The 25,274-nt window shown below is 40.0% G+C and overlaps 1 protein-coding gene across 5 annotated transcripts; it reads right to left on the bottom strand.

Annotated features, from left to right (window-relative positions):
• Nucleotides 1–642: 642 nt before the first annotated feature.
• On the bottom strand, nt 643–21,811 carry LOC149851321 (mitogen-activated protein kinase 15-like). Of its 5 annotated transcripts, none has more exons than XM_090000041.1 (10): nt 21,576–21,811; nt 10,449–10,854; nt 7,921–8,048; nt 7,762–7,821; nt 6,461–6,610; nt 6,195–6,350; nt 4,429–4,640; nt 3,413–3,514; nt 3,181–3,311; nt 643–1,374 (listed from the first exon to the last, which is right to left on the bottom strand). In XM_090000041.1, exons 1-10 carry the CDS (start codon nt 21,597–21,599, stop codon nt 1,097–1,099), a joined length of 1,647 nt encoding a protein of 548 aa, XP_089856167.1. In that variant the 5' UTR covers nt 21,600–21,811; the 3' UTR covers nt 643–1,096. The 5 variants fall into 5 exon arrangements, with proteins under 5 accessions (XP_089856167.1, XP_089856181.1, XP_089856173.1 ...); XM_090000055.1 differs by having other exon boundaries at nt 643–1,365; XM_090000047.1 differs by having other exon boundaries at nt 3,184–3,311.
• Nucleotides 21,812–25,274: the final 3,463 nt, after the last annotated feature.

Raw genomic sequence — 25,274 nt, 5'->3', positions numbered from 1 at the left:
GCAGGCTTAGAATGTTTGCAACATGGCTGGCCCAACTCAGGCGGACTCTGAGCTCACTTTGTGTGGAAGGAGGCTGTGTGGATCTACGCGGTTTCCCTGTGGTGCCTTTTTTGCCTGGTGCAGATGCACCCTAAATATCCCAGTTTGTTTTCTCCAATACCCAAACATTGGTGCAAAATTCGAGTTCCACTTTGAAGTCATAAAGACCTATTTAGTTCCATCTCTTTCTGGCTGCATTTTGGGGATGCATGACCTGAACGTTGCCTGCAAACTCCTACCTCATTCTCTAAGGTAACACGGGGACCGGCTGTGTTAGTTTCCAGTACCCAAGTTGGTTCCATGACCAGAGTCCAGTGATGCACCTCGGGTTGGTTGAAAGTCCGGTTGCCAAGATTCATGCTAAAGGTGGTTGGCAAGGTCTGGAACTGTACGCTAACCTTTCATAAATGAGCCCCAGCCTAATCTATTTTTCAACACGCAAGCAGAGTTTTTTTGAAGAGCAAATCTGGCTATTAAGTACCAATGGAGGCTCCGCTCGTCTGGTAGGACATTGCGGGTTCAAAACCCAATGGTATAGTTGTATGACCGGTAGGGCTCTGCCCAACCCTAGCTTGCCTTTCAAAAAAAAATTTCTGGCCATTAAGTTGGAAAATAATATAAAATTAGCTCTGCTGTTATCACATTCTAAAAACGAGCAACCATACAATATGATAAGAAAGACCGATTCCCTTAAGTTACCACAGTTAGAGGATTCACAAAACAGAAGTGATCAAGAAGGAAATCAATAAATAAAAATGCTCAGTAAGACCAATATAAATTTCAGTCTAAAATATTCATGAGACCTGATGTCCTCTTGGCCCATTTTGACCACCTACCCCGTTGCAGAGAAGCAGCATTAACCAATCGATAGTTCATGGCCATCATACATCCCTAGAATCTCTGCAAACTTCTCCAACAGTCATGAGGTCACCAGCAGTTTCACAATCCAGATCAGGCTAGCATCTCCTGGCACCACTGATTCATGAGAGCCTGGTAGAGATGGCGCAGATCCATGGGGGCACTCACCAGAAGCCCACCGAATTCAGTGACAGAATCACTACCAATTGCCACCATTCTGGGCTGCAGCAGCCACCTTTCTGGCAATATACTGAGGCTTTGGCTGGATGATGTTGAGGCCACCATTTCCTTCATCATCCTCTCTTTCAGTCTTGCTGCTTGTGTTTCTCCGAGGGTAGGAACAGCCAGACATACCATAGTGCGGAGGAATGGCTGGATTCCTAGCTACTCTCCTCTGTTCATAAATGTCTGCAGCTGTTGTTGAACAGTTGTAACGTGCCACTGAACCAACAACTTTTCCAAGTTTTGCTGCACCACCTATCACAAATGAATCAGTTGAAGTTCCAAGGACGGCTGGATGTGTATTAAAATTCAACAGTTGCTTGAGCCATGTCAACGGGCACCCATTTCTTCAATACCAAATGGTTCATGTTTGGCACTAAACAAGACACTTAGGTGGTGTTTGATACACGGGAAGCACCTGGGCGGGGACCCACCAGTCCCTGCCCAGGCTGTGTCCCGTGTTTGATATGCACAGACAAAACGAGCTGCACAGGACATGCTGCATCCTGCACAGTTCAATTTGGTGGGACGTTGGCCCGTCCAGGACAAACGCCACATATCCTGCATATCAAACATGCCTTTAGAGGACACTACTAAGCTTCTCATCCACCCAAACTCCACCACACACTCTCTCTCTCTCACACACACACACACACACTCATGTCTGGGCACCAAACATGAACCTTAGAGATGATACTTAGCTTCCCATCCACCCCAAACTCCACAAAAACACACCTACACACAATGATCTTTGAAAAAATTCATACGATATCATTCAGACCATAGTTACCAGAAAATGAAATGGATACGAGAAGCGGAAGTAGGGAAGCCAATTTTGAAAAAGTAGTATGAAGTGGGAAGCAGGATACAGTTGTGAAGCGATTATGTAAACACATGAAAAATGAAAAGGAAACTCATAAAAATCAATGCCAAGCATGCAAGAAAGCAAATAAAAAATTACATGAACACAAATATAAATGCATAACATAAACTTGTTATAAAAAAATATTACTTTTAATATGAAAACTTAGAAATTTAAGAAGTAAATGAGAAGTGACAAGTGAGAGAGAGGTTAAGTGAAAGGGAATCAATTTCGGAAACAAATAGGAGAAACTTGCTTCCCACTAAAGAGAATATAGTTTTCCATATTTTGAAAGCAAGTTTCCCAAAGATTTCCCTCATTTCAAGGAAGCGAGGAGTTTCTCGCTTCCAAAACGAGCTTCCCCATGTAGCAAGAAGCTTTCGGTAACTATGATTCAGACACTATACGCCATCTTTATTTATTATCCTGGGTAGTGTGTTTGAATCACAATTGGGAAAAGGGTTTGCTAAAGAAAATAAGCAAATAAGCAATCTCCTGAGCTCTGGCTTGAAAAGAAAAGAACTTCACATGGTAACGAATGTTTGCAAAGTTCGTGTGGCTTATCTTTGACAGAACTAGGAATAATAGAATTTTCCCCCTCCCAAGATAAAATTATATGTTTCACATCATGCATATACTAGTTCATCAAATTATTAATTTTTCCTGTATCCCAGGTTCATATGCAAAGATGGAAATTGGAATTAAAGAAAAGCTATAAACTTTTTCTGGATTATCCATCTAGCAATATATATATGGGTAATACATCTATGCTAAATGAAACATGCTCAATGGGTTTTTGGGCTTTTTCGTATGTGATCTATGTACTTGATTTTATAGGGATCAGCTCTTGAAGTGTTCGATTCCGACACATGGGTGGGCTTTTATAAGATTCGAAAAATCAACGGACCAAAATCTTTGTAAATTTTTGAGGCTCCAAATACCATTTTTTCATAAAAAACACATGATCCAGGTGTGGAATCCTTCGACCATGCCGAACACATTTATGAGTCAGAAGCAAAAAAAAAACAATGGAAAAGCTGAAAAACCCATTTAGCATGTTTCATTTAGCACGGATGTATTACCCTATGTGGTGACAAAAGATTATAGGACTTGAAAAATTTTTGGGTGTTGATATGTCAAGCTTAAAGTTTTAAACAGCAGCTCAAACCTGTTGTAAACACGCAAGGACATGGCCTTACCACCTTGGAGGATTCTCTGAGGGGCTTGAAGTGATTCTTTAGTTAGTGTGGGCCCACAGCTCCTTTCAGGTTGCACTTTTCCAGCATCGGAAGGACTCTGTGCTGCTTTGCTTGAATATAAGACACATGGCCTGCACATACAGAAATTCACAATATTTCTTTGCTCTTTTGGCAACCTGAGGATACATCCTACGGTTAAGTGAATAGTGAAGCATATACTATGAGATGTTACCGTGGTAATGATGCATGTTGCCTCTCAAGTGGAGTAACGGTTGCACCATTCCCATAATGCTCTTCAAGATAGGCAAACTGTTTCTTAAATTGATCAACAGCACTGTGGGAAAAGAATATGCAAAGCATTCACATGTAAGTATACATAATAAAACCCTCTCAACGCAAACTCTAGGCCCTTACACTGTGAAGATCAGTCAAGATTTTCCATGATATATAAGCTTCATATTTAAGTTTAGCTTTGGAAAACAAGAAAGAATTCCACTTCATAAGGCCATACCAGGCTTTAACAGTTTTATAAGAAAACTAATAGTTGTTCCAATGTATAAGAATTTAAAATACTAAACATAGTATGATTTATGGTTTAAGTCAAGATCTATGTCTCTTAACATCTGACCTTTATTTAAGATTCTGCAACTTCAACTTTTAGCATCAGACAATTGTGATTATGGTACCATGGTTCGGGAGCAGGATCAACCTCACATTTTTAATATTGGACTTTGCAGAGTCTGGGATATAGGGTACAGATGGAACTGCATCTGCAATTTGGACGCTCTGATACAGGCGACTTGACTCATCCAAGACAGTCCAGTTCATTGGGATTCATTGCTTCCAAATGAAAGTTTCAAGCAGATGCTGAATTGGCCAAGGACTTGGATAATGCTATGATCCCAATTTCACAGCCAAGTCCACAGAAACTTAATTGAACCTGTCAGACTCGTGATTTGTTCTCTATCTGCCTTCATAGGCAATTAGTTTGATCCATAGCAAAGGCAGCTATTGGGGTAAACAAAGCAACCTCAGTCAAGAAGAAATGGCGTTGACTTATTTGAACTTTAGGCAGTTGACATTGCAATTCTTTTAGCTGAAGACAGATCTAAGATTCTAGAGAATAGAAGTTCAAGTTCCATTAGTTCTTAAGAGTTTTAGACAGAATGATTTTGTTTTAAGCTTTGTTGATTTTTCCAGGGTCGTATTTGCTAAAACAATGGGATTTTGAGGCCAAGAACTAGATACCTTGGGTACATAAAACCTGCACTTTCGGTGCCCTCTAAGAACTCTCTCAACATCTTTGGATGATACTCAAGGATTTCTCTGTAGATAAGCTCCCTTACGTCTTCTTTTGCTATCCTTCTCCTTTCAAATTCAAACTCCATTTTCGTGACAGGCTGAGCAGAAGGCTCCCTCTCAACCTTTGCCAAACCCTTGAAATAGGGATCTGCCAAAGCCTGACACCTTGTGACAACATTTTTCTTTGTTAGAATGTGAACGAGAAGTGGTATTAACAAAATGCAGTTTGAAAGATGGATATTAATCCCATCCACAGTTTGAAAGCCTGGCTGTTGGGACTTCAGGAAATGAATGAGTTGACCACATGTAGCTGTAAAAATATCTTCAAAAAGGCTATGTGCACAAACACACTAGATTCTCAATAGGAAGTGTGTGCATAAAGGCACAAAATGAACATTCACAAAGGAGTACAAATGCACAAAGGCATAAAAACAAAGAAAGATTTTATTGAATGAGTGAGAGAGCCTTGCAAAAAAATGAATTTACAAAGAGGGTAACCCCTTATTTATACACTCAAGAGGACCCAAGGAGGGGCTCTTCCATATAGACGTTGGAGCCCCTCCAATGGTCATATTATTGTCCGGTGAAGAGGCCCAACGTCTATATGGTAGGCCCCTCAATGCCTAAAAGGCAAAAAGTTAAAAATAAAAAAATAAAAAAATAAAAAAATAAAAAATAAAGAAATACAAAAATGAATAAAGAATATGCGTGAAACTGGGAAAAGACTGTTTTACCCCTAGTGGGTATTACAAGAATTAAATATATATCTTTATATATATGTATATAGATACATAGACATATATATGAGATATATATAAGATACATTTTAACAGTAGCATGACTTGGTGCCACCAACTCAACACCTATGTCACAGGGATTCGGCCAACCAAGTGCCACACCCGCATCGATGCGATGCGGGTGTGTGTGTGGGTGCGGCACCTGGTGTGGTCAACCCAACCTTGGGTGTGGTCAACGCACCCAGGGTCATATTCATCCAAATTTTAGACTTAAAAAAAAATATAGCCCATTGAAATGGGCTTGAGTCTAAGGATTAGGGCAAAACTGTTTTGCCCTCTTTCCTGTCTTCCGAGTTCCGACGCTGCTGAGCTACGACACCCCGACGCCGGATACCGTCCAGCGAGCGCGAACTCAGTCTCCATCTCCAAGGTACGTTATTCTCTCTCGTTCTCTCCTTCAATCTCTCTCTCTATTTTTTTTCCCCATTTTCATACTGCGTGCCTCTCTCTCTCTCTGTAGTCAATCTTTTCCCCCTTAATGTGTACCTCAGTCTCTCTCAATTTCGGCTAAACAAGCCCATTTTTGAAAAAAAAAACTACCCATTTTAGGGAAAACTCAGTTCGGCTGGCTCGTTTTCTTAAAAATCTATCTATTACATAGTTTTTACATGTAAAAACTATGTAATATAAACATTATACTGTTTATATATATATATATATATATATATATATATATATATATATTAATTTTTATTTTTTCCCTCCCGCACCCCCGCACCCAAGTTTTTTTAAAGTGCCGCATCCCCGCACCCGCACTCATGTGACATAGCTCAACACTTATCTTACCCGGTCAGCCCAAGCCAAATTACTCTGCACCAATCTAGTGCAAGAGCAAGAATAAAACCTCTCCATTCCTGAAGTGAACTTGAAGGCTTTAAACAGGGTCCCAAAAAGAATGCAGACATTAAACAGTACCTCTTCAGCAGTAGGCCGATCCTTTGGTTCAAATGCAAGCATTCTTTCCAATAAACGTAGAGCAAGTGGATCCACATTCGGAAACTTCTGCCTAAATGGAATTGGTTTCTTCTTGCGCATGCTACCCAAGTATCGCCTGGCTTTTTCATTACGTACCTGTATTAGTTGGATTACATGAACCTTTAGCTTGAAAAACAAATCTAAAAATTACTGAGATTAGTGATCTAGAACTTGTAATAGCCACTTGTATAGAACAGGAAATGTACCCTGGCAATGGCATCTGGGGAAGGTGTCCCTAACAAATCTGTCATCAGATCTAATTGGTGGACCACATTTTTTCCAGGAAAGAGTGGCTTGCCAGTCAAAACTTCAGCAAAGATGCAACCAATGCTCCAGGTATCTATCGCTGGAGTGTACTGCAAAACCAAATTTCAGATGAAAATGATACAGAAACCATTAAATTATGCCAATAAAAAGTGCAGATTCAATGAAATTATAGAGAAGCTAGGAACCACTACCATCGGTCTTATGTTTCAGAATTTCTCAAGGCACTTTAGAGTCAACAAGGTTATTTTAGTGGCACAAAGAATGATTGAAACAAATGAACCAATTGGAGAAAAGAAGAGATCTGCTAAGCATTCCTTTGGTTCTTTCTTTATTTCACTTTTTTTTAATTTGTGCAATTTACATATAAGCACATAGTGTTGATGAATTTACATTTAGCTGCCTCAATTTTCAAATATTCAAGATAAAGACTCACCTTTTCAAGAAATTGCTCAAATCACCACCCATGTTATTTTTTATGCTTTGAAATTACTTACTTGCCCTTCACTGTAGCAACAGAAATGAGAAGCTACAAAAGTGACATTCAATAATTAAGAAAAAAACAAGGCTGGAAGTGTCATTTTAAAAAGTTAAATAGGGGTAAGCTCACGGAGTTTTACGCTGTCAGGATAGCGACCATAAGTACAGCAGGCAAAGCCAGCACGGCTATGTCTCTGATCCTAGGGGTGGTTTCTCCATGTAAATATATATAAAAAAGAGTTAAATAGGGTTACATGATGTAAAAAGTAACACAGATGGCCACGGCAGGCATTTATCTTACATAATTGAAAATTGAGGCAGCTAAACATAATCTTGCCATACTTTAGGCGCCTATGTGTAAATTACCCTTTTATTTCCTAATCATTTTTTTTGGGGTGTGTGTGTGTGTGGAGAGAAGGTACATGAGAAAAGACGGATACTTGACTACCTCATTTAATATTATTTACAGGTGAACTAGCATTACTGGCATGATTTATGTTTAGAATACTTAAGTGGAAAATTGGAAATCTAACACCACGAGTATGATCTGTATATTTTTTTCGGTTAACAAGGATAATTTAATACCTTTGCATAAATTGTACAGGTTGAATTGATGTACAAAAATTTAAGCAGTCATAAACTTAATAAGCACCAAAACAAGTCATCCAAAATTTTATTTACTTAAATAGTATATGCATCCGTCTTGGCATACACTATAAGAAATTATATAGCAATGCTGAAAAATATCAACACAAATTCTCACCTTTGAAAAAAAGGATCCACATAATTCAGGAGCCCTATACCATCTTGTTGCCACATAATCCTGAAAATGGAAAAAGAAAAGTTAAAACTAGAGCTAAGGATTAATTGCAGAAACAATTCTGAAGGTCAAATTGTGAATCAATTTGTGCATAATACATACCGTCCAGAAAATTGCTGTAGGAGTATCATTAAATGCAACCCTTGCAAGACCGAAGTCACAGATTTTGAGCTTGCAGTCTGCATTCGCTAAAATGTTTTTTGGCTTAAGATCTCGGTGGAAAACATTAGCTGCAGAATTCAGAAAACGAATTTCAGAATATCATAGAAACAGTAAAAAATAAACATTTATATAAAGATCCCTGGATAAGCTGCATAACACTTTAACCCCTGATAGTAAAACAAAATGATCATGAACACATGTCCAAGCAGTTCGCAAACAAACCATAGTGACCACGTGCAACATCTGCTAAAGATTGAAACTAAAGTTGGAGCTATGAAGGAAAAGATAACTGAAGGCAATGAAGCAAATCAAGCAACATTGTAGAATACAAGTCATGAAACTAGATGCCACCAACATATTCATATTAGATTACCTATAGCATCCTGCCTTTGGAATAATGAATTGAAATGAACATTAAAGGCTTAACACGTAACACATTGTGTCAGAAATTAGCAGTCCAAGCTACCAGGAGAATCAGATATTGAAACTTCAATCATCAATGATACTTAATAATCCAAACAAGCCAAGAGAACCATCAAGTATTGAATCTTTAATAATCTTTTTTGTAATTCAAGACATAATTAAGGCTCACACCAAATAAATGAATATGTTGATGGCAAATCAAGGACACTATAGCTAAGGATCAGTGCAATATGTTGATACTATAATTAAGATTTACACATGTCTTTGCATTTATCGGGCATTGTAGATGAACCCAACAAGCAAAACAGCATTTTAAGTTTCAGCGTTGAACAATCCATAGCACTTGGGTTGGAAACAAATACAAGGTGGCAACAGAAGATTTTGTTCTGTCTCAAAGTTTCAGTTTGATTTATGTTTTTCAGTCATGACCAAGTCAAAGACATCCCAAACCCAGAAATAATGTTCCTACAGGTTGCGCTACTCCCAAGCGTTGATTACACACAACATATGAGAAAATAAAGGAAACAAGATGAAGAAATAGTGAATGAAGAGGAGGATGAATGACAAGAGAGAACAAGGAGAACACAACTAGATCCGGGTGCTATTTACTCATAAACATAACCAAAAGGATACACTTGAATATCTAGGTGGAGATGCTACTAACAGGACATGTGAAATGCTGATATGGAAAAGGACAAATTTTCCATTAACCCGAGATACGCCCCTTCAATTTGGAGCAAAGATATCAACCATTTGTTTGATCTTGGTTTGTGTATGATCTCAGGAAAAGTTTTGCCAGAATCAATATTATGACATCAATCGTAGTCATCATAGTCATGGCCTAACAGCCACTTCAGGTCTTATGGCCTTATGGCATCACAATGTGGAACAAAGAACAACTTAGCTACAAATATTTCATGGATGAAATGATTCCCCGTTTTACAACTAGCAGCTACGGGAATAAAAGTATCATATCACAGTATAATTAGGCAGGAACTTCACATTCACCCCTAAACAAATAAGTAGCACTCCTCCAAAGGTTCTCACAGACCCCACCTATATCATAGACCTTATTATTACAGGTTCTTCTCACTTGTCCAGTAAGTGTTTTCAATCTCTTGTTAAACAATTAATTCATGTAATCCTTGATTTTCAAAATTTCCTTTCAAGTTATCCACATAGACAATAAGATAGATATGAGAGGTTCTTTGCTTGCAATTTGTCCACTGTTCAATCATACTTGAGTTGTTCCAGGTAGACAACAAGAAGTGCATGGTCCCTTTCCACCTCTTTTTGGATACCGATTCCTATAACTGAACTGAGCTGATGCATGCCCCAGCTTTTGAATTATTTTTTGAAGTAGAGCAGTACACATCCTCAAAAAAGGTTTGATACACATAGATATCAACACCTTTCTACAGATGGACATAGATTCTTTTCCTAGAGAAGATAATCAAATAAGTATCTCCTTTTACCATGATTAGATTCATACTATGAGCATAACATTCAATCCCTCAAGTTGCAACATGTAGAAAGAAATTCTGAAGCTTTAAATTATAGGATTTTAGTAGGACACTTCATATTGTGGATAAGAAAAAGCAATCTATCGATCAAGAGGCCAGCAGAAACTGTTCTACCAGTCCTTTGCACACCCATCCTGGGGAGTAGATTGAAACAAAATTAACTGAAAACTTGTAAGACATCAAAAAATATTATTCAAGTTTGTTATTAACATGCCTTTTCTACCGACTAGACAAGCTATTTAGAGTACAAACTTAGACTACCACGCAGAAAGTCTGCACCCATAAAGAATCATTAAGATTAGATTTCATTGTTACATCCATTTCCACTATTTAGGAAAACAAAATGAGAATTCTGTGGAGTACAACAATCAGCAGAATTTCAGAAATAACACTTCCCCTAAAGCAGTTAGCTAATCTTCTGATAAGAAATTACACTGCAGGCACACAATTACTGAAAGCATAGACTGAAGAAAGAAGCTATACAGCAAGATATTTATGTTCTAGTCTGTAGATTCCATCTACCTGAATGTATGTACTTTAAACCTCGAAGAAGCTGATAGAGGAAAAAACGATAATGTTCTGGAGTTAAGTCATCATTAGCTTTGATAACCTGGTGCAAATCTGATTCCATAAGTTCAAACACCACATAGATATCTTTGAATTCCCTTCCAGAAGGAGGCAAAAGAATGTGCTTGATTTCCACAATGTCAGGGTGACGCAAAAGTCTCAGAAGCTTAATCTCACGCAAAATTCTGGTAGCATCAGAAACATGTTCAAAAATATCATTGATCTTCTTAATTGCAACTTTTTCTCCTGTATGTGTATCATATGCAGAGCACACAACACCATAGCTCCCTTTGCCAATAACCTCTTCAATCTTGTACCGGGTGCCTTCTCCATATTCAGTGAAGAAATCCACTTCGGATGCCTGCATCAGCAACAGGCCTTTATCAGTTCCTAGCATGAACTTAGTAACTGAAAAGGAAGAAAAGTGATCATGTGGATGCTTTGGTGCAATTTTGGAGCCATGTCCCCAACAGCATGGAGCCACACGTCAAGGCTGACTACCCTTTGAATTTTTCCCATATCTTTAGGTTGTTTCCCCAAATTCCACCTTTGTAATGTGGAAGCACTCTATTGTTGGCTTGGTTTTGATATCCAAGAAGATAGTCACTGCATGTAAAATCCACGTAAAAAAATAATAATAAGTTGGACCCGGGTCGGATACGGATCCAGACCCGACCCATATCCAAGAGGGCATATGGGATGGGGCACTGCCCCACCGCCTGGGACCTTTATGAGGCCATGCAGGGGGAGGGGCAGGCGGCAAGCCCCCTCCCCCATCTGTCGATCTCCCTCTGCCTCCTGTTCTCTCTCACCCTCTGAGTTCTCCGACAGCACCGCTAGCCACCCGACCTCGACCTCTTCTCTCACCTTCCGTCCCCTTTTCTCTCGTGTTTTTGCCGGTACTGCCCAACGCCGAAAACCATCACCCCGTTACCCTCTCTCATTTCCCACGTCTTTCGGTGACGCCAACATCCGTCGTTTCGCCCACCGCATGTGAAGGTCTCCCCCCATCCGTTTGTCTTCTTCCTCTGTATTTCTTTTTCCGTCAGGCGACCGGGCTGTCGTCTGCGCCTTTTTGTTGGTCGGCAGGGGCTCCCTGCCACCTTTCTTCTTTTCGACAGCCCCCTTGCCGCGTGCGGTTGTTCCCGGCAGGACAGTAGGGGTGAGGCCCTGTCGTTTGCATGCGCAGACAGGGCCCTTCTTCTTGTCGTCAAGTAGGGGGCGGAGTCCCCTGCCTCTGTTTATTTTTTTCCTGACGGACAAGGGGCGAAGCCCCTGCCTCCGTGTCTTTCCAACAGGCAAGGGGGCTCCGCCCCCTGCCTCCACGATTACTGTCAGACAGGGGGAGCCCCCTGTCCCTCTTATTTTTCAGCCGGTAGAGGGCGAAGCCCCCTGCCTCGATGTATTTCTAGCAGGCAGGAGGCTCCGCCCCTGCCTTTGTATAAATCCGGCAAGAGCCCGACCCCCGCCGCCTGGGCCATTTTTCCCGCAAGGACGGCAGGAGCTGAGCCCCTGCCGCCTCTGTCTCCTTTGACAGACCGACAGGGGCAAGGCTCCTACTGCCTGAGGCCCTCCGGCAGGTCGGCAGGGGCCAAGCCCCTGCACCTGTCTGCATTTCTAGAAGGCCAGCAGGGGGCTTAGCCCCTGTCGCCTTCTATGTTTTTTCGGCGGGCCGGCAGGGGCTGGGCCCCCGCCGCCTTTAGTCTTTTCGGCAGGTCGGCAAGGGCCAAACCCCTGCCGCCCTCGGCGGTTACATCAAGCCGTCAAGGGCGAAGCCCCTGCCCTCGCCTGCACTGTTCAGGTCAGGATGGGCCGGGCTCAGCCTGACAGCCAAGTCTGCCCCGCCCTCTTGTTTAATTGCTTCATTTGCTAACATTTGTTTTCTTTTTAGGTCGCACGACGGAGCACGCTCACATCCCATGGCCCGAGCCTGCACTCACTTACACCCACAGGCGTAGGCAGACCCGCAACCCCCTAAGGTAGGGGCAAGTTGCGCGAAAAGACTATAAACGAACAAAATGCTAAAACAACATGAATAAATATGGAAGAGCAAAGGGCGATTACTTCTCTGCATTTACTTCCCTGTTGCTGTCACGCTTTAAGTGCCTAGGCGTACTTTTGTATTTACTTTCCAGCACTTATTTTCTATCTTTACATTCTGCCTTTACTTTCCGAAGTTACCGTTGCATCTCTATTTTTCCTTGTTTCTTTCTGAATTGTCGCGCCCAGGTGCGAGGCCTTGCCTCTTGAGACTTTGATTAGGAAAGCCTCGCAGGGTGTGCGATTGTGCGTACCGACTTTTGCTCTTTCGAAAGGACGCGAAATCAGGTATCGACGCTTAAATCTCGAGAAAGAGTTTTTTCTCTATACAGTTTTCAGTCTTATCGAGTGCACAATTGCATAGCTAAGCTAGAAGCAGCTAGCTTTGCACAGAGTCGAGTTGCTTGGAAAAAATGTGTGGATTAGCAGCGATCCTAAGTTTGTACGTACCTTTGTTGTAAAGCCTGAACATGGATTTACTTATACATATTCTGTGTTGGGTTATCTTTTGGGAAACCCATGCTTACATCGTAGCCGTGCCCTTTTGACAGGGACATTATATGGTACTACGATAAGTAGCTAAAGAGGTCTATGAAACCTCAAAGCGTGCACTGAGCACATCTGTTGAAACACACAAAAAGGTGATGTTGCGCCTTCACATGCAAGATGCTCTAGTGGGTCTAATAGACAAAAGCATGTAGGATGGGGCGGTGGTTAAGAAACCCCCGTCGTGCCTGTTAAAATATACATGTAATCAATATATTTATATATATATATATATAAATATATATATATATATATAAATATATTCACCCATACCCGATAAGGGGTATTTATGTAAAATCGCCCAATAGGGGCAGTATAGTCTTTTTCCTTTTTTACTTTTTCTTTTCTTTTTCCTTTTTCTCCTTTTTCCTTATTTTTTCTTTTTCTTTTTTGTGCATTAAATGCACCTTCATTGGGGGGCCCAACAAGGAGTCGTTGGCCCCCCAACGGTCACAATTGTGACTGTTGGGAGCCCAACGACACCTTGTTGGGTCTCCCAATGGTGCCTTTTCTCTCTTTTCTCTAAACCCTCTCTCACTCCTCTCTTGCTTATAAACAAGTGGGGTCTCCCCCTTTGTAATGTGTGGCTTCTTTAAGCCCTTTAGTGCATTTATAAGATTTTATGCTTTCTAGCCATTATTGGCTTTTGTGTATGTCCTCTTTTGGACTTGTTCTTTGATTTCTATGTGTGAATGTCCATTGTAGGACATACATTTCTTTTCCGCATATTTCATTACATGGTATCAGAGCCTTGGTTGTGCTCTTGATTCATATTGCTAGTTGTCTTGTTCTATCTCTCTTTGCTTGTCCTCCATTGTTGATTATATAATGGAAGGAGAACAAAAGATTGATCTCTCCTTCAAGCTCAATGGTACTAACTACATGATGTGGGCCGCCGCCATGGAGAACAACCTCAAAGGTAAAAAGCTTTGGGGATACGTTATGGGCACCATTAGGGAACCTCAACTTCAACTTACGAAAATAGATGGTGATCAAGAAAAAGCCCTAGAAGGAAATGCTCGCATGAAGGCTATTGAAGATCACCAATCCAAGGTTGAAGATTGGGAAAGTAAGTATGCAAAAATTCTTGCATGGTTCATGAACAACGTGGAGCTAAAGATTTGCGCCAACATTGCTAAATTCCGCCTAGCAAATGAAGCATGGTTCTTTATGAAAGGTATGTATACCCAAAAAGACCTTGCTCGTCAATTCTTTATCCAAGAGAAAATTCGTACCATTAAGCAAGGTGAAATGAGTGTAAGAGATTACTATAGCACTCTTGGCCCTTTGTGGGATGAGTTATCTCTTCTTGAACCTAAATGGGTATCAAGTGAAGATGTGGAAATGCGAAGAGAACAAATGGAGAAAGAACATTTTTTCCAATTTTTACATGGGCTTAGGCCCGAATATGAACAAGTGAGGTCCTCCCTCTTCATAGATCCAAACCACTTCCTTTGGAAGATGCAATAGCCGAAATATGCCAAGAGGAAACACGTCTTGGTATGATTAAAGGAGGAGATTAAGTTCTTGCCGTGACTAAACCCGGCAATCATATGAAAACCTACAAGCCTCCACACTTTGGGAGGCAAAATAACTATAATGGCAATTATAGGAAAGCCATTTGCCATCATTGCCAAGAACCGGGTCATATAAGACCTAATTGTCCAAAGATAAATGAACCTCCAAAAGGTAAAGTTGCTATTATTGAAGAAATCCCGCAAAAGAAGGAGGAGCCAATGAAAGGGAAAGAGTCCTTCTCACTTGCTCAACTATCCGAAGCACTTCAAATCCTACTCAAGTCACCATCAACTTTGGGAGCCGCCATTGCCTCTTCTTCTCCTCCAGGTACGCCTTCTTGGATTCTTGACTCTAGAGCATCTTTTCATATGACCCCTATTGAAAATGGACTATCCAATGTATGTAGCAACTCCAAAAATTCCTATGTTTCCACCGCCGATGGTACCTCTTTACAAGTTAAAAGTTTTGGAACCTTAGATTTTTCAAAAGATTTTTTTGTGCCAAATGTAAGAGTAGTACCTCAACTTAATTTAAATCTTTTATCTGTCTCTCAAATATGTGATCATGGATGTGAAATCTCCTTCTCAACCCAAGATTGCTCTATACAGGATCTCCAGTCCGGGAAGCGGATTGGGCAAGGCCATAGGAGGGGAGATCTCTACTACATGACCAATTTGAAACTTCCTACTAACTCATTTTGTAATCATGTCCAAGATAAAAATATAGAAACTTGGCATCAAAGACTTGGACATCCAAGCTTCTCAAAAATGTACTCCTTTCCTTTTGGAAAGAAATTTTGTAATGAGAAACATTTTGTTTGTAAGAGTTGTATTTTTGGAAAAATGAAATCCACCCCCTTTCCAAAGAGAACATTTGTGTCAAAAAGACCCTTTGAACTAGTTCATTCGGATGTTTGGGGTCCTTCTCCGGTCATATCAAAAGGATGATACTCATATTATGTTACTTTCATTGATGATTTCACTCGATATGTGTGGATATATTTTCTCAATCTAAAATCCGAAGTCTTTAACTTTTTTAAAAAATTTCATATGATTGTCAAAAATCAATTTTCAACTAATATCTCCATTCTTCGATCCGATTCCGGTGGAGAATATCTATCAAATGAATTTCAAGAATATTTGGAAACCAATGGAATTTGTCATCAAAGGTCATGTCCTAGGACTCCCCAACAAAACGGTCTAGCCGAAAGAAAGCATAGACATATCTTGGAAACCTCTAGGACTCTTCTCATTTCCAAAGAAATTCCAAAATGCTATTGGGCCGAAGCCGCCTTAACCTCTACTTATTTGATAAATAGGATGATATCCTCATCTCTACAAAATATATCTCCATATGAAAAACTTTTTGAAAGAACACCCGATTTTAATAGATTAAGAATTTTTGGGTGTAAGTGTTTTGTCCTTACACATAAAAGAGATAAGTTATCTCCCAAAGCTATCGAATGTGTGTTCTTAGGATACGGAGAAAATCAAAAGGGTTTTAGGTGCTTTGATCCCAAAAGCAACAAACTATATGTATCCAAAGATGTTACCTTTTTAGAAAATGAGAACGGTTTTGAGAAAAATAAAGATATTGATGAAAGCGAATATGCTTTCTTATTTGATCTTCTCTCTCAAGATGTGACTCCCCACGTTGAGGATGTTTCTAATGATTTAGAGGATACTCCTCTTAGTAATGTTGAAAATGGAAGTAATGATGTTGAAAATAGGTCAATTCAAACCTATGCTAGGCGTGGTCAAGAAACTCCCATTAGTGCGTTAGAAAAATATTCTCAAAGTTCCAACATAGAAGAAACCTCTTTAAGGAGATCTAGCCGGATCTCCAATCCACCAAATAGGTTTGTTTCCTATGAGTCCCTAACACCTAAATATAGGGCATGCCTAATTGCATTACACTCTTATCATGAACCATCATACTATAATGAAGCCAAAAACATTCCTCAATGGGTTGAAGCCATGAAACTAGAACTTAGTGCCCTTGAAAAGGCTAAAACTTGGGAAATAACTTCATTACCCACTGGAAAGAAGTCTATTGGATGTAGATGGGTCTTCAAAATTAAAACTAAAAGTGATGGGTCATTAGAACGTTATAAAGCTAGGTTGGTAGCCAAAGGGTATGCTCAAGAGTACGGAATAGATTATGAAGAAACCTTCGCTCCCGTAGCTAGAATGACTAGTGTTAGGACTCTTATTGCAGTTGCATCCGTTAAAAAATGACCTATCTATCAATTAGATGTTAAGAACACATTTCTTAATGGCGAATTAAGTGAAGAGGTCTATATGGATCCTCCACCGGGAGTATCTATTGGTGAAAACAAAATTCTTAAACTAAAAAAGGCACTATATGGGTTAAAACAAGCTCCGAAAGCTTGGCATGACAGATTTAACAGTGTAATGACTAGTTTGAATTTTCGTTCATGTTATACTAACACTGCGTTGTTTGTGAAAAGTGCAGGATCTTCAGTAGTGATTCTACTACTATATGTTGATGATATGATCATCACTGGAAGTGATGAACAAGGAATCCATGATAATAAGAAAGTTTTAAAAGAAAATTTTGATATGTCAGACCTTGGTTTCTTAAGATATTTTTTAGGTATTGAAGTTGCCTACTCTCCCCGAGGGTATATTCTCTCTCAGATAAAACTTGCTGCTGACATTTGTTCCAAATCTGGAATTTCCGATGATAAGAAGGCAGACACCCCTGAGGTCATCAATGCAAAGTTAAGGTTGGAAGATGGAACACTTCTCGAGAATCCTACTCCCTACCGGCAACTTGTTGGGGCCCTGACCTACTTATCCATCTCTCGGCCAGACATAGCTCATGCAGTTCACTCAGTCAGTCAGTTTCAACATGCACCTACATCTGTGCACATGAGTGCAGTCTTAAAAATAGTCAGATACATTAAAAACACCATAACTAAGGGAGTTTTTCTTTCCTCTTCATCATCTCTTGATTTAATTGCTTATACTGATGCTGATTGGGGAGGAAACCCTAATGATAGAGTCTCAACTACAGGTTTTTGTGTTTTCCTAGGTGACTCTATGATCTCTTGGAGATGCAAGAAGCAGCAAAAGGTGTCATTATCCTCAACTGAAGCGGAATATCGTGCAATGGCCACTACAACCATGGAGCTTGTATGGCTTAGAAGTCTCCTCAATGATATGGGCGTAATCATCTCCACTCCTTCGAAGATGTGTTGTGAGAACAAAAGCGCCATTTACATTGCAAGCAATCACACCTTCCATGAGCGGACTAAACACATAGAGATGGACTGCCACTATGTTCGAGATGAATACTTAAAAGGAACCATAGCACTGCCCTACGTCACATCCGAGTACCAGCTGGCGGACTTCTTCACTAAAGCTCTTGCTACTCCTCGTTTCATGTTTCTTCTCAACAAGCTTTCGGTTGTATCCCCGTAAAGCTTGAGGGGGGGTGTTAAAATATACATGTAATCAATATATTTATATATATATATATAAATATATTCACCCATACCCGATAAGGGGTATTTCTGTAAAATCGCCCAATAGGGGCAGTATAGTCTTTTTCCTTTTTTTACTTTTTCTTTTCTTTTTCCTTTTTCTCCTTTTTCCTTATTTTTTCTTTTTCTTTTTTGTGCATTAAATGCACCTTTATTGGGGGCCCCAACAAGGAGTCGTTGGGCCCCCAACGGTCACAATTGTGACCGTTGGGAGCCCAACGACACCTTGTTGGGTCTCCCAATGGTGCCTTTTCTCTCTTTTCTCTAAACCCTCTCTCACTCCTCTCTTGCCTATAAATAAGTGGGGTCTCCCCCTTTGTAATGTGTGGCTTCTTCAAGCCCTTTAGTGCATTTATAAGATTTTATGCTTTCTAGCCATTATTGGCTTTTGTGTATGTCCTCTTTTGGACTTGTTCTTTGATTTCTATGTGTGAATGTCCATTGTAGGACATACATTTCTTTTTCGCATATTTCATTACAGTGCCCATTCGCCTCCTATGGTTCATCGAGAGGATGGATGGTACAAAAACTCTGATAGACAGGTCATTAATGACTATCCCACGGGCAAATGACTCGGCTTCCCCCAATCATTGGAGTTAGGGAAAATGGACTACCGTAATTATCCTAAGTGGTAGCTCCCAGGCACTTCTGCAGAAGTTGGATGCATCCATGGCCACGAAAGATTTTGGAGAATTCTCTCTTGGCCACCGGCCGTCTCCTTAAGAGTGAACTTAGTCTGCTATCCGAGGTATCATAAAACACATGGCATAATAAACCCTCAGATCGGTTTCGATTGTTTCCGCGTTTCGCGTCTGTTAGGCCAGATAATATCGAAACTAAGAATATCCTGTTCACACTACTGTTTGGTTGTACACTTTGAGATGCAAAAAAATTGCTTATTGTGCTTGATATCAACTATGATAGTTACTTTGCTTTGCTTAGCTACTCTTTGCTTGTAGAATTAATTGTTCATAGACCATTGCATGCATAGTTAATTTGCCATTAATTTCTACAATTGCTTATCCTGCGAGCATGCTTTGCTTTAGCTTTTGTTTTTTACTGTCTTACTTTGCGCACCTACCAGTTTTTCGTGAAACTGATCCATTTTATGAGCATGTAACGAATAGGTGCTTCTGACGGCCGATGGCGCGATACAACATGGATCGAGATCTCACACACTTTCTACCTGCATCCTGGCTACCTGCTCCCTTTTGTTTTTTTTTTGTACTTTTTCTCACGGGAGTAAACCCCCAAATTTGTACAAACTGAGAATTTTAACAAATATATATATATATATATATATACATACATACTTTTGGCCCACCAACCATTTTGCTAATGTGTTTTTGCTGTTTTTTTGCGTTAACGTGCCCAGAATTTGTCAACTTGTTCTTATATCAAAAGAAAATTTTCTTTCGCTGACTTTTGAAATAAAAAACTCTGACTTTTGAAAGATTTCCTCTAAATATTTTCATAGGTTTACAAGTTGAAAATTTTGGGGCATTACACTGCATGACGACTCCAGAGAAAGGAAAATGGAAAATTTTGAAGGTCTGAGACATGTTTTCAGTGCCATGGAAACCAATTTTCACTTTAATATAAACAAAAGATGAAAAAATCTAAAATGATCATATGTATGCTTTGGTGCAATTTTGGAGCCATGACCCCAACAGCGTGGAGCCACAGGTCAAGGCTACTTTGAATTTTCCCATATCTTTTGGGTATTTCACAGAGTTACCGGAAGCGCCTAGGCGTATGGGGAAGCGCACTTCCCCGATACGCGCTTCAAAAGCGCAAAACGTTGCGCTTCCAAAATGCGTGGGGAAGCATCCCCCTTTTTTGGGAAGCACACTTCCCTTTTATGGGAAACACACTTCCCATTTATGGGAAGCGCGCTCCCCCCACGCTTCCCCCTCACTTCCCCATTTTTTTCATTTTTTTCGCTTCCCCCTCGCTTCTGGTTCGCTTCCTAGGTCGCTTCCGGTTCGTTTCCTAGGTCGCTTCCGAGATGGTTCATAGTTTTCTTCTAAGTGGTCCCACACTTCCCCGCTTCCTAAATTTTTGAAAGTGCCTCACTTCCCGCTCCCGCTTCCCGTATCGCTTCCCGCTCCAGCTTCCTCGGCTGGTAACTCTGGTATTTCAAAAAATGCCACTGATATCCAAGCAGATAGTCACTTCAGCATGACTACCCCAGAGAAAGGAAAAAGGGAAATTCTGAAGGTGTGGGACAGGTTTCCAGTACCATGAAAACCAATTTACAATTTAATATAGACAAACAAAAGATGCAAAATCCAAATGAAATTTTTGACTGCCTGATTTGGGGATAATGTCCCAATAATATTTCAGAATCAAACTCTTCGATCATGAAATAAGAAACACCTTTTTAATAGAAGATTGCTACAAGGAATTCCATAGAACTTATATTTCCATTTGTTATGAAAAACATATATCCATATCAAATAAGTGAAACTGCAAACTTAGTTAGAGAGCAAAGCAAAGGAAAACTATAACAGTAGCATCATTTTTACTACAGGGAGAGAACCAGTAGTTAATAGGGATGAAGCAAATTAAGAAGAAAAGGGTCTTTACAAAACAAAGGAGCAAGAAAAAGTAAAAAGTTACACCATATTAAGAAGAAAAAATAATTTCCAGGAAACAAAACCTTTTGTTCGAACGAAAAGAAGAAGAAGAAAGATTACGGATAAGATGGAAAGAGGAACTGTATTTTTTATAAAAGAAAAATAAAATATCAGAAAGAAATAAAACTTAAACTAAAGAGACATCAAATACGTAAAACAGAAACAAAAGATCATTAGGGAATGAAGCAGCAACGAAGCTAAAAGAATAACGCATAAAATAAATTACATCAGAACAGCTTAAAACAAAAAGCATTTATGAGGGCTACAAACCATTATATCATCACGAAGAAACAAAAATTCAACAAACTGTCAGAGATGAGTAGTGAAAGTTTCACAAAGCAGATAAGCACACGCACAAAAATATAATCTAATTGAAGAAAAACAAAAAGATGAACAACGTAAACGATGATAACAAGGATCGGAAGATCAAAAGAAGACATAAGATCCAGAAGGAAAAGAAACCGTAAAAGCATTAAAAGCAACCCGAACAGTCCAGGAAAAGACAAGAAAAAGAGAGCGGAGTTATAAACAGAACCAATAACCACAAAATCAACACATATTTACCAAATTCTACCAAAGATAATCAAGAAAGCAAGCATCATATTCATTAAAAACGAAACTGGATCGTTTTGGCTACATATTTTCTAAAAATTAAAGAAAAAAACGATCAATTTCTAAGAAAGAAAGCACTATTTTGCAAAAGATCAAATTCACACCAACGAAATTCTCGAGGAACGACAAAACTAAACAAAAAAAGGATCAAGATCCATCAACCTCTCCAGGAGAAAAAAACAAAAAATGAACAGAGATCCATAAAAAGATATAAATCACCTTTCTCCTCTGATCCGCTTGCATCGTCCCGCGGAATCCCTTACTTTTCCCGCGAATTCACGTCAAGAAAACTCGATCACTCCAAAACGAACACAGACGAGCCCAAAAATAATGGGAAAAAAACGCGAATTCGCAGCTGGAAACAGAGTGGGGAAAGGGATTGTGATATCGATTTCCTAGTGAACCCTTTCAGTTCGAAGGAAGAAATTCGGTGGGAATTTCGTCGTCGAGTGAGGGCTTTCCTTTCGACGAGAGAGGGTGGGCGGACTTTTTCATTTATAAGAAATAATAAAATGCCTTTTTTCGTTAACTAAAAAAATTAGTGGAATCCACAGCTAGCAGCCGAGCTCAACAAGGAATCCGCCCATCTTTGGGCGATAAACTACAAAAGTACCATCGTTTTGGGAGCACAATGTCTAAAATACCCTCAACCTTTTTATGAAATGGCCTTGGAGTGAAATGGCCTGGGAGAAATTATTGGATATGCCAGCGCCTTGTACACCGTTTGTTTGCGTGATGGACGGTCTATACTGCTCGACAAAAATGCCATATATGGGATGAGGATGAATAACGTTGCCTCTGTAGTGAGGATTCGTAAGATAAGTGTCGTGATCATGTATCTTTCACGAGCCTCTCGCGTGGACCAATGAAATTTCTGGAATATGCTTATCCGCGGGACCCACCTGCCATGAGAAAGCGATACACGTGGTCCCCCTATGGTCACTGGCTCACCGCGTTGGGGAGTTAGTAACTTTAAATCTAATCCACAAAAACATGATGCACCAGTTATTATTCCACGTGCACACGCTCATATATGTCTTAGGTCAGCAGATCAGGCATATTCAGTGCTATCGAAGGTACGGAGCTATTGAATGCAAATCACTTTTGTTTTTGAGATTTTTTTTTTTTTAGATTATGGTTGCATGATTTGTTTAGTAGAAAATGAGTCTCGAATAACTAGGTTTATTTTAGGGCTAAAAATAAAAAAATGCGGTCTATAAAATATGATAACAAAGAACACATCTACGTGGTCAGTTCGAATCATAAAGTTTGAACTTATGGTTTACAAATCAATAGTACCATACCTTTAATTGCTCCAAATATTAAACATTTTATATGTGCACTAAAATTATGTGGTTAGAGATTTGGATTGGTTTTTTTATATTCGATATAATTAGGATCAAACTAGTTGTTATTTGGATAGGTTTAGGTAACGTTTGGCGGCCCGACCCATTTAAGGTCCGATCATGTACCTATCATCTGGATTATATCCGTCTAAAATCATAGCCCAATTAAATCCTCGCGTCGAAATTATTTTGACGAGAATATCATTTAATATTAAGGTTGGCATTTTTTTACTCCAAAATACACAAATCGGGTCTGTTTCAGGGGGTTCACTGGATCCATTGACAGCCACTCGCCTCTTGTTTTTTTAAAAGGCAAGCTGGGGTTACGCAGACCTGTACCAGATATCTCTTAAGCTGTGATTCGAACCTGGGCTGCCTTCTACTAGTTTTTCAAGTTCTCTATTTTGATTATGCTATCCCTTCATATTGGTTTCTCTGTGTTTTTTTTTATGTGATATGCTTTCATATTTGCTTCACGATTGTATCCTCCTTCATATATACCATAGTGACAAATATCACGAGATTTATGAAAAATCTCGCAATAATATCGCGAGAAATTGCCTGAAAGTTTTAAATGGCAATTTCTTGCAAGATTTTCAAAATATCGTGAGATTTACGAAGAAAACAAAAATACCGTGATTTAAACGCGATATTTACGTTTTAAACTGCTATTTTATTATGATTTAAATGTGACATCAATAAATTTTATTAATATTTTCTTATAAAAAAATCATTTTTATATTTTTTAATTTATTTTTTATTGCCGAGATTTTGCCGAAAAAAATGCGCGATTTATGGATTTTTTTTCAATTTCTCGCAAGTTTTTGAAAAACGAGAAATTGCCGATAAAAACTTTTGTCAGTATGCTTCATACTACATTTTAACATTTGCTTTCTGGTTTTTGCTTCAAAGCATTGCTTCTCTTTTATCTATTTCATTTCTTGTTAACTATGAAAAAAGTAGTGGTCCATGACAAATCTCCAAAGTCATAACATGCAAGTATCTTATGGTACCTCTTTAAGATCACATCTTCAGGGGAGTCACGAGTGACAATATCACCCCAACAGGTAAGGTACCAAAAGAGCTCCAAGTGAGAAAATCTGACAAAAACCTCTTGCTCTTGCAACCAACTCCGTTAATGAAGATGTTAATGGGGTTACACCTAGGGATGGCAGTGGGGTGGGGCGGGGCGGGGCGGGGGACAAGGTCTCCACCCCTGCCCGGCGTCAAGATTTTATCCTCCACCCCCGCCTCCATCCCTGGCGGGGAATGGATTTTATCCTCCATCCCCGCCTTCATCCCCGTTTCATGTCTTCCATCCCCGGTTCAAACGGGGATGAGGCGAGGTGGGGCGGGGCGGGGAAAAGTGCACGTCCATCCCCGCCTCCACCCCCGGACGGGGATGGATTTTAACCTTCGTCCCCGCCTCCATCCCCGTTTCATACCCTTCATCCCCGGTCCAAACGTGGTGAGGCGGGGCGGGGGCCCGCTTTCCCCCGGTCCACTGCCATCCCTAGTTACACCAACCCACCATGTTTCGTTGGGAAAAGATGTGGCGATGGATATTCAAGTACCTGCTTTAGAGATAAAATCTTCATGATGAGCCAGAATAGTGGAAAGAGGTGGAAGGGATCAGGTGAGCCCTCTGAGCCTCAGCCTCGTATCTTCATTCTGGTTGATCACTATAAAAGACTCTTAGAACCCATGCGCTGGTCAGTTATTGTGGGGTTTCTTGGAGACGCAACAGATCATAGTCTCTCGTACCATTATATGTTCGATGCCTTGAATGCTCAGTGGCCTCTGATGCAAGGTCGATCCTTAAAGGATGGATTGTTTCTTATATCAGTTCAATATGAAGAACACTTGAAGGTTATTTGCAGAAAAGAAGTATGGAGAGTGGTAGGCTGAACCTTCGTCACCAATCGGTGGCGTCCAAGAGCCCTGATTAAGCTGGAGCTGAACACCAAGGTGCCGTTATGGTATCAACTCCCCAATCTTCCGCTTGAGCTGTGGTCAAAATCGGTTTTTGAAGAAATTTTGAAAGCCCTGGGGAATGAGTTCGTAGATACAGATGTCTACACTCGGACCCGTGAAAGAAGATAATATGCTCGAATCAAAATAAAAGTGTCAATCGACTTAATACCGCAGACCACTGTCAAAATCGACATGGGCAGAGGCAGATTCCATATCCAAGAAGTTGTCTATGAAAGCTCAATCAAGTATTGCACATGATGCAGATCAATAGCCATGTTTCTAGTACCTGCAGTCACCAGTCTCAATCATCATTAATTCAGCTGAACAGGAGGTCTCAATGCCTCGAGAACCCTCTTTGTCTAGAAAGCTTACTTGTATTCGTTATAGAGCGAGTGCAAAGAATTTGACGTTCTCCTCGGAAGGTCAACGCTCAAAATGAGCCCAAGCCTTAAGTCGACGATGAACAGGACCCTATACCACGTAAACTGAACGTAGGATTTGGGTAAGATTTCAGCTATGAATCTATCATCATCTCTGTAGCATCCTACTCCCTTATATAATGGAAGAAATAGGCAGTTACGTAAATATGGTCTCTCCA

This window comes from Nuphar pumila, chromosome 1 (assembly GCF_984573655.1).
Source record: "Nuphar pumila chromosome 1, dmNupPumi1.hap1.1, whole genome shotgun sequence".
Taxonomy (NCBI): Eukaryota; Viridiplantae; Streptophyta; class Magnoliopsida; order Nymphaeales; family Nymphaeaceae; genus Nuphar; species Nuphar pumila.
The sequence above is the reverse complement of the archived record's forward strand: the minus strand, read 5'-3'. Positions and strand labels throughout refer to the sequence as shown.

Bases quoted from the DNA above. Each gene is read 5' to 3' on its own strand.
- LOC149851321 (XM_090000041.1), bottom strand. From the start codon at position 21,599: ATGCAAGCGGATCAGAGGAGAAAG. The intron at 8,049-10,448 runs GTAGATGGAATC...TGAATTCTGCAG, and splicing joins TTTAAAGTACATACATTCAG to CTAATGTTTTCCACCGAGAT. The intron at 4,641-6,194 runs GTACTGTTTAAT...ACAAGGTGTCAG, and splicing joins ATCGGCCTACTGCTGAAGAG to GCTTTGGCAGATCCCTATTT.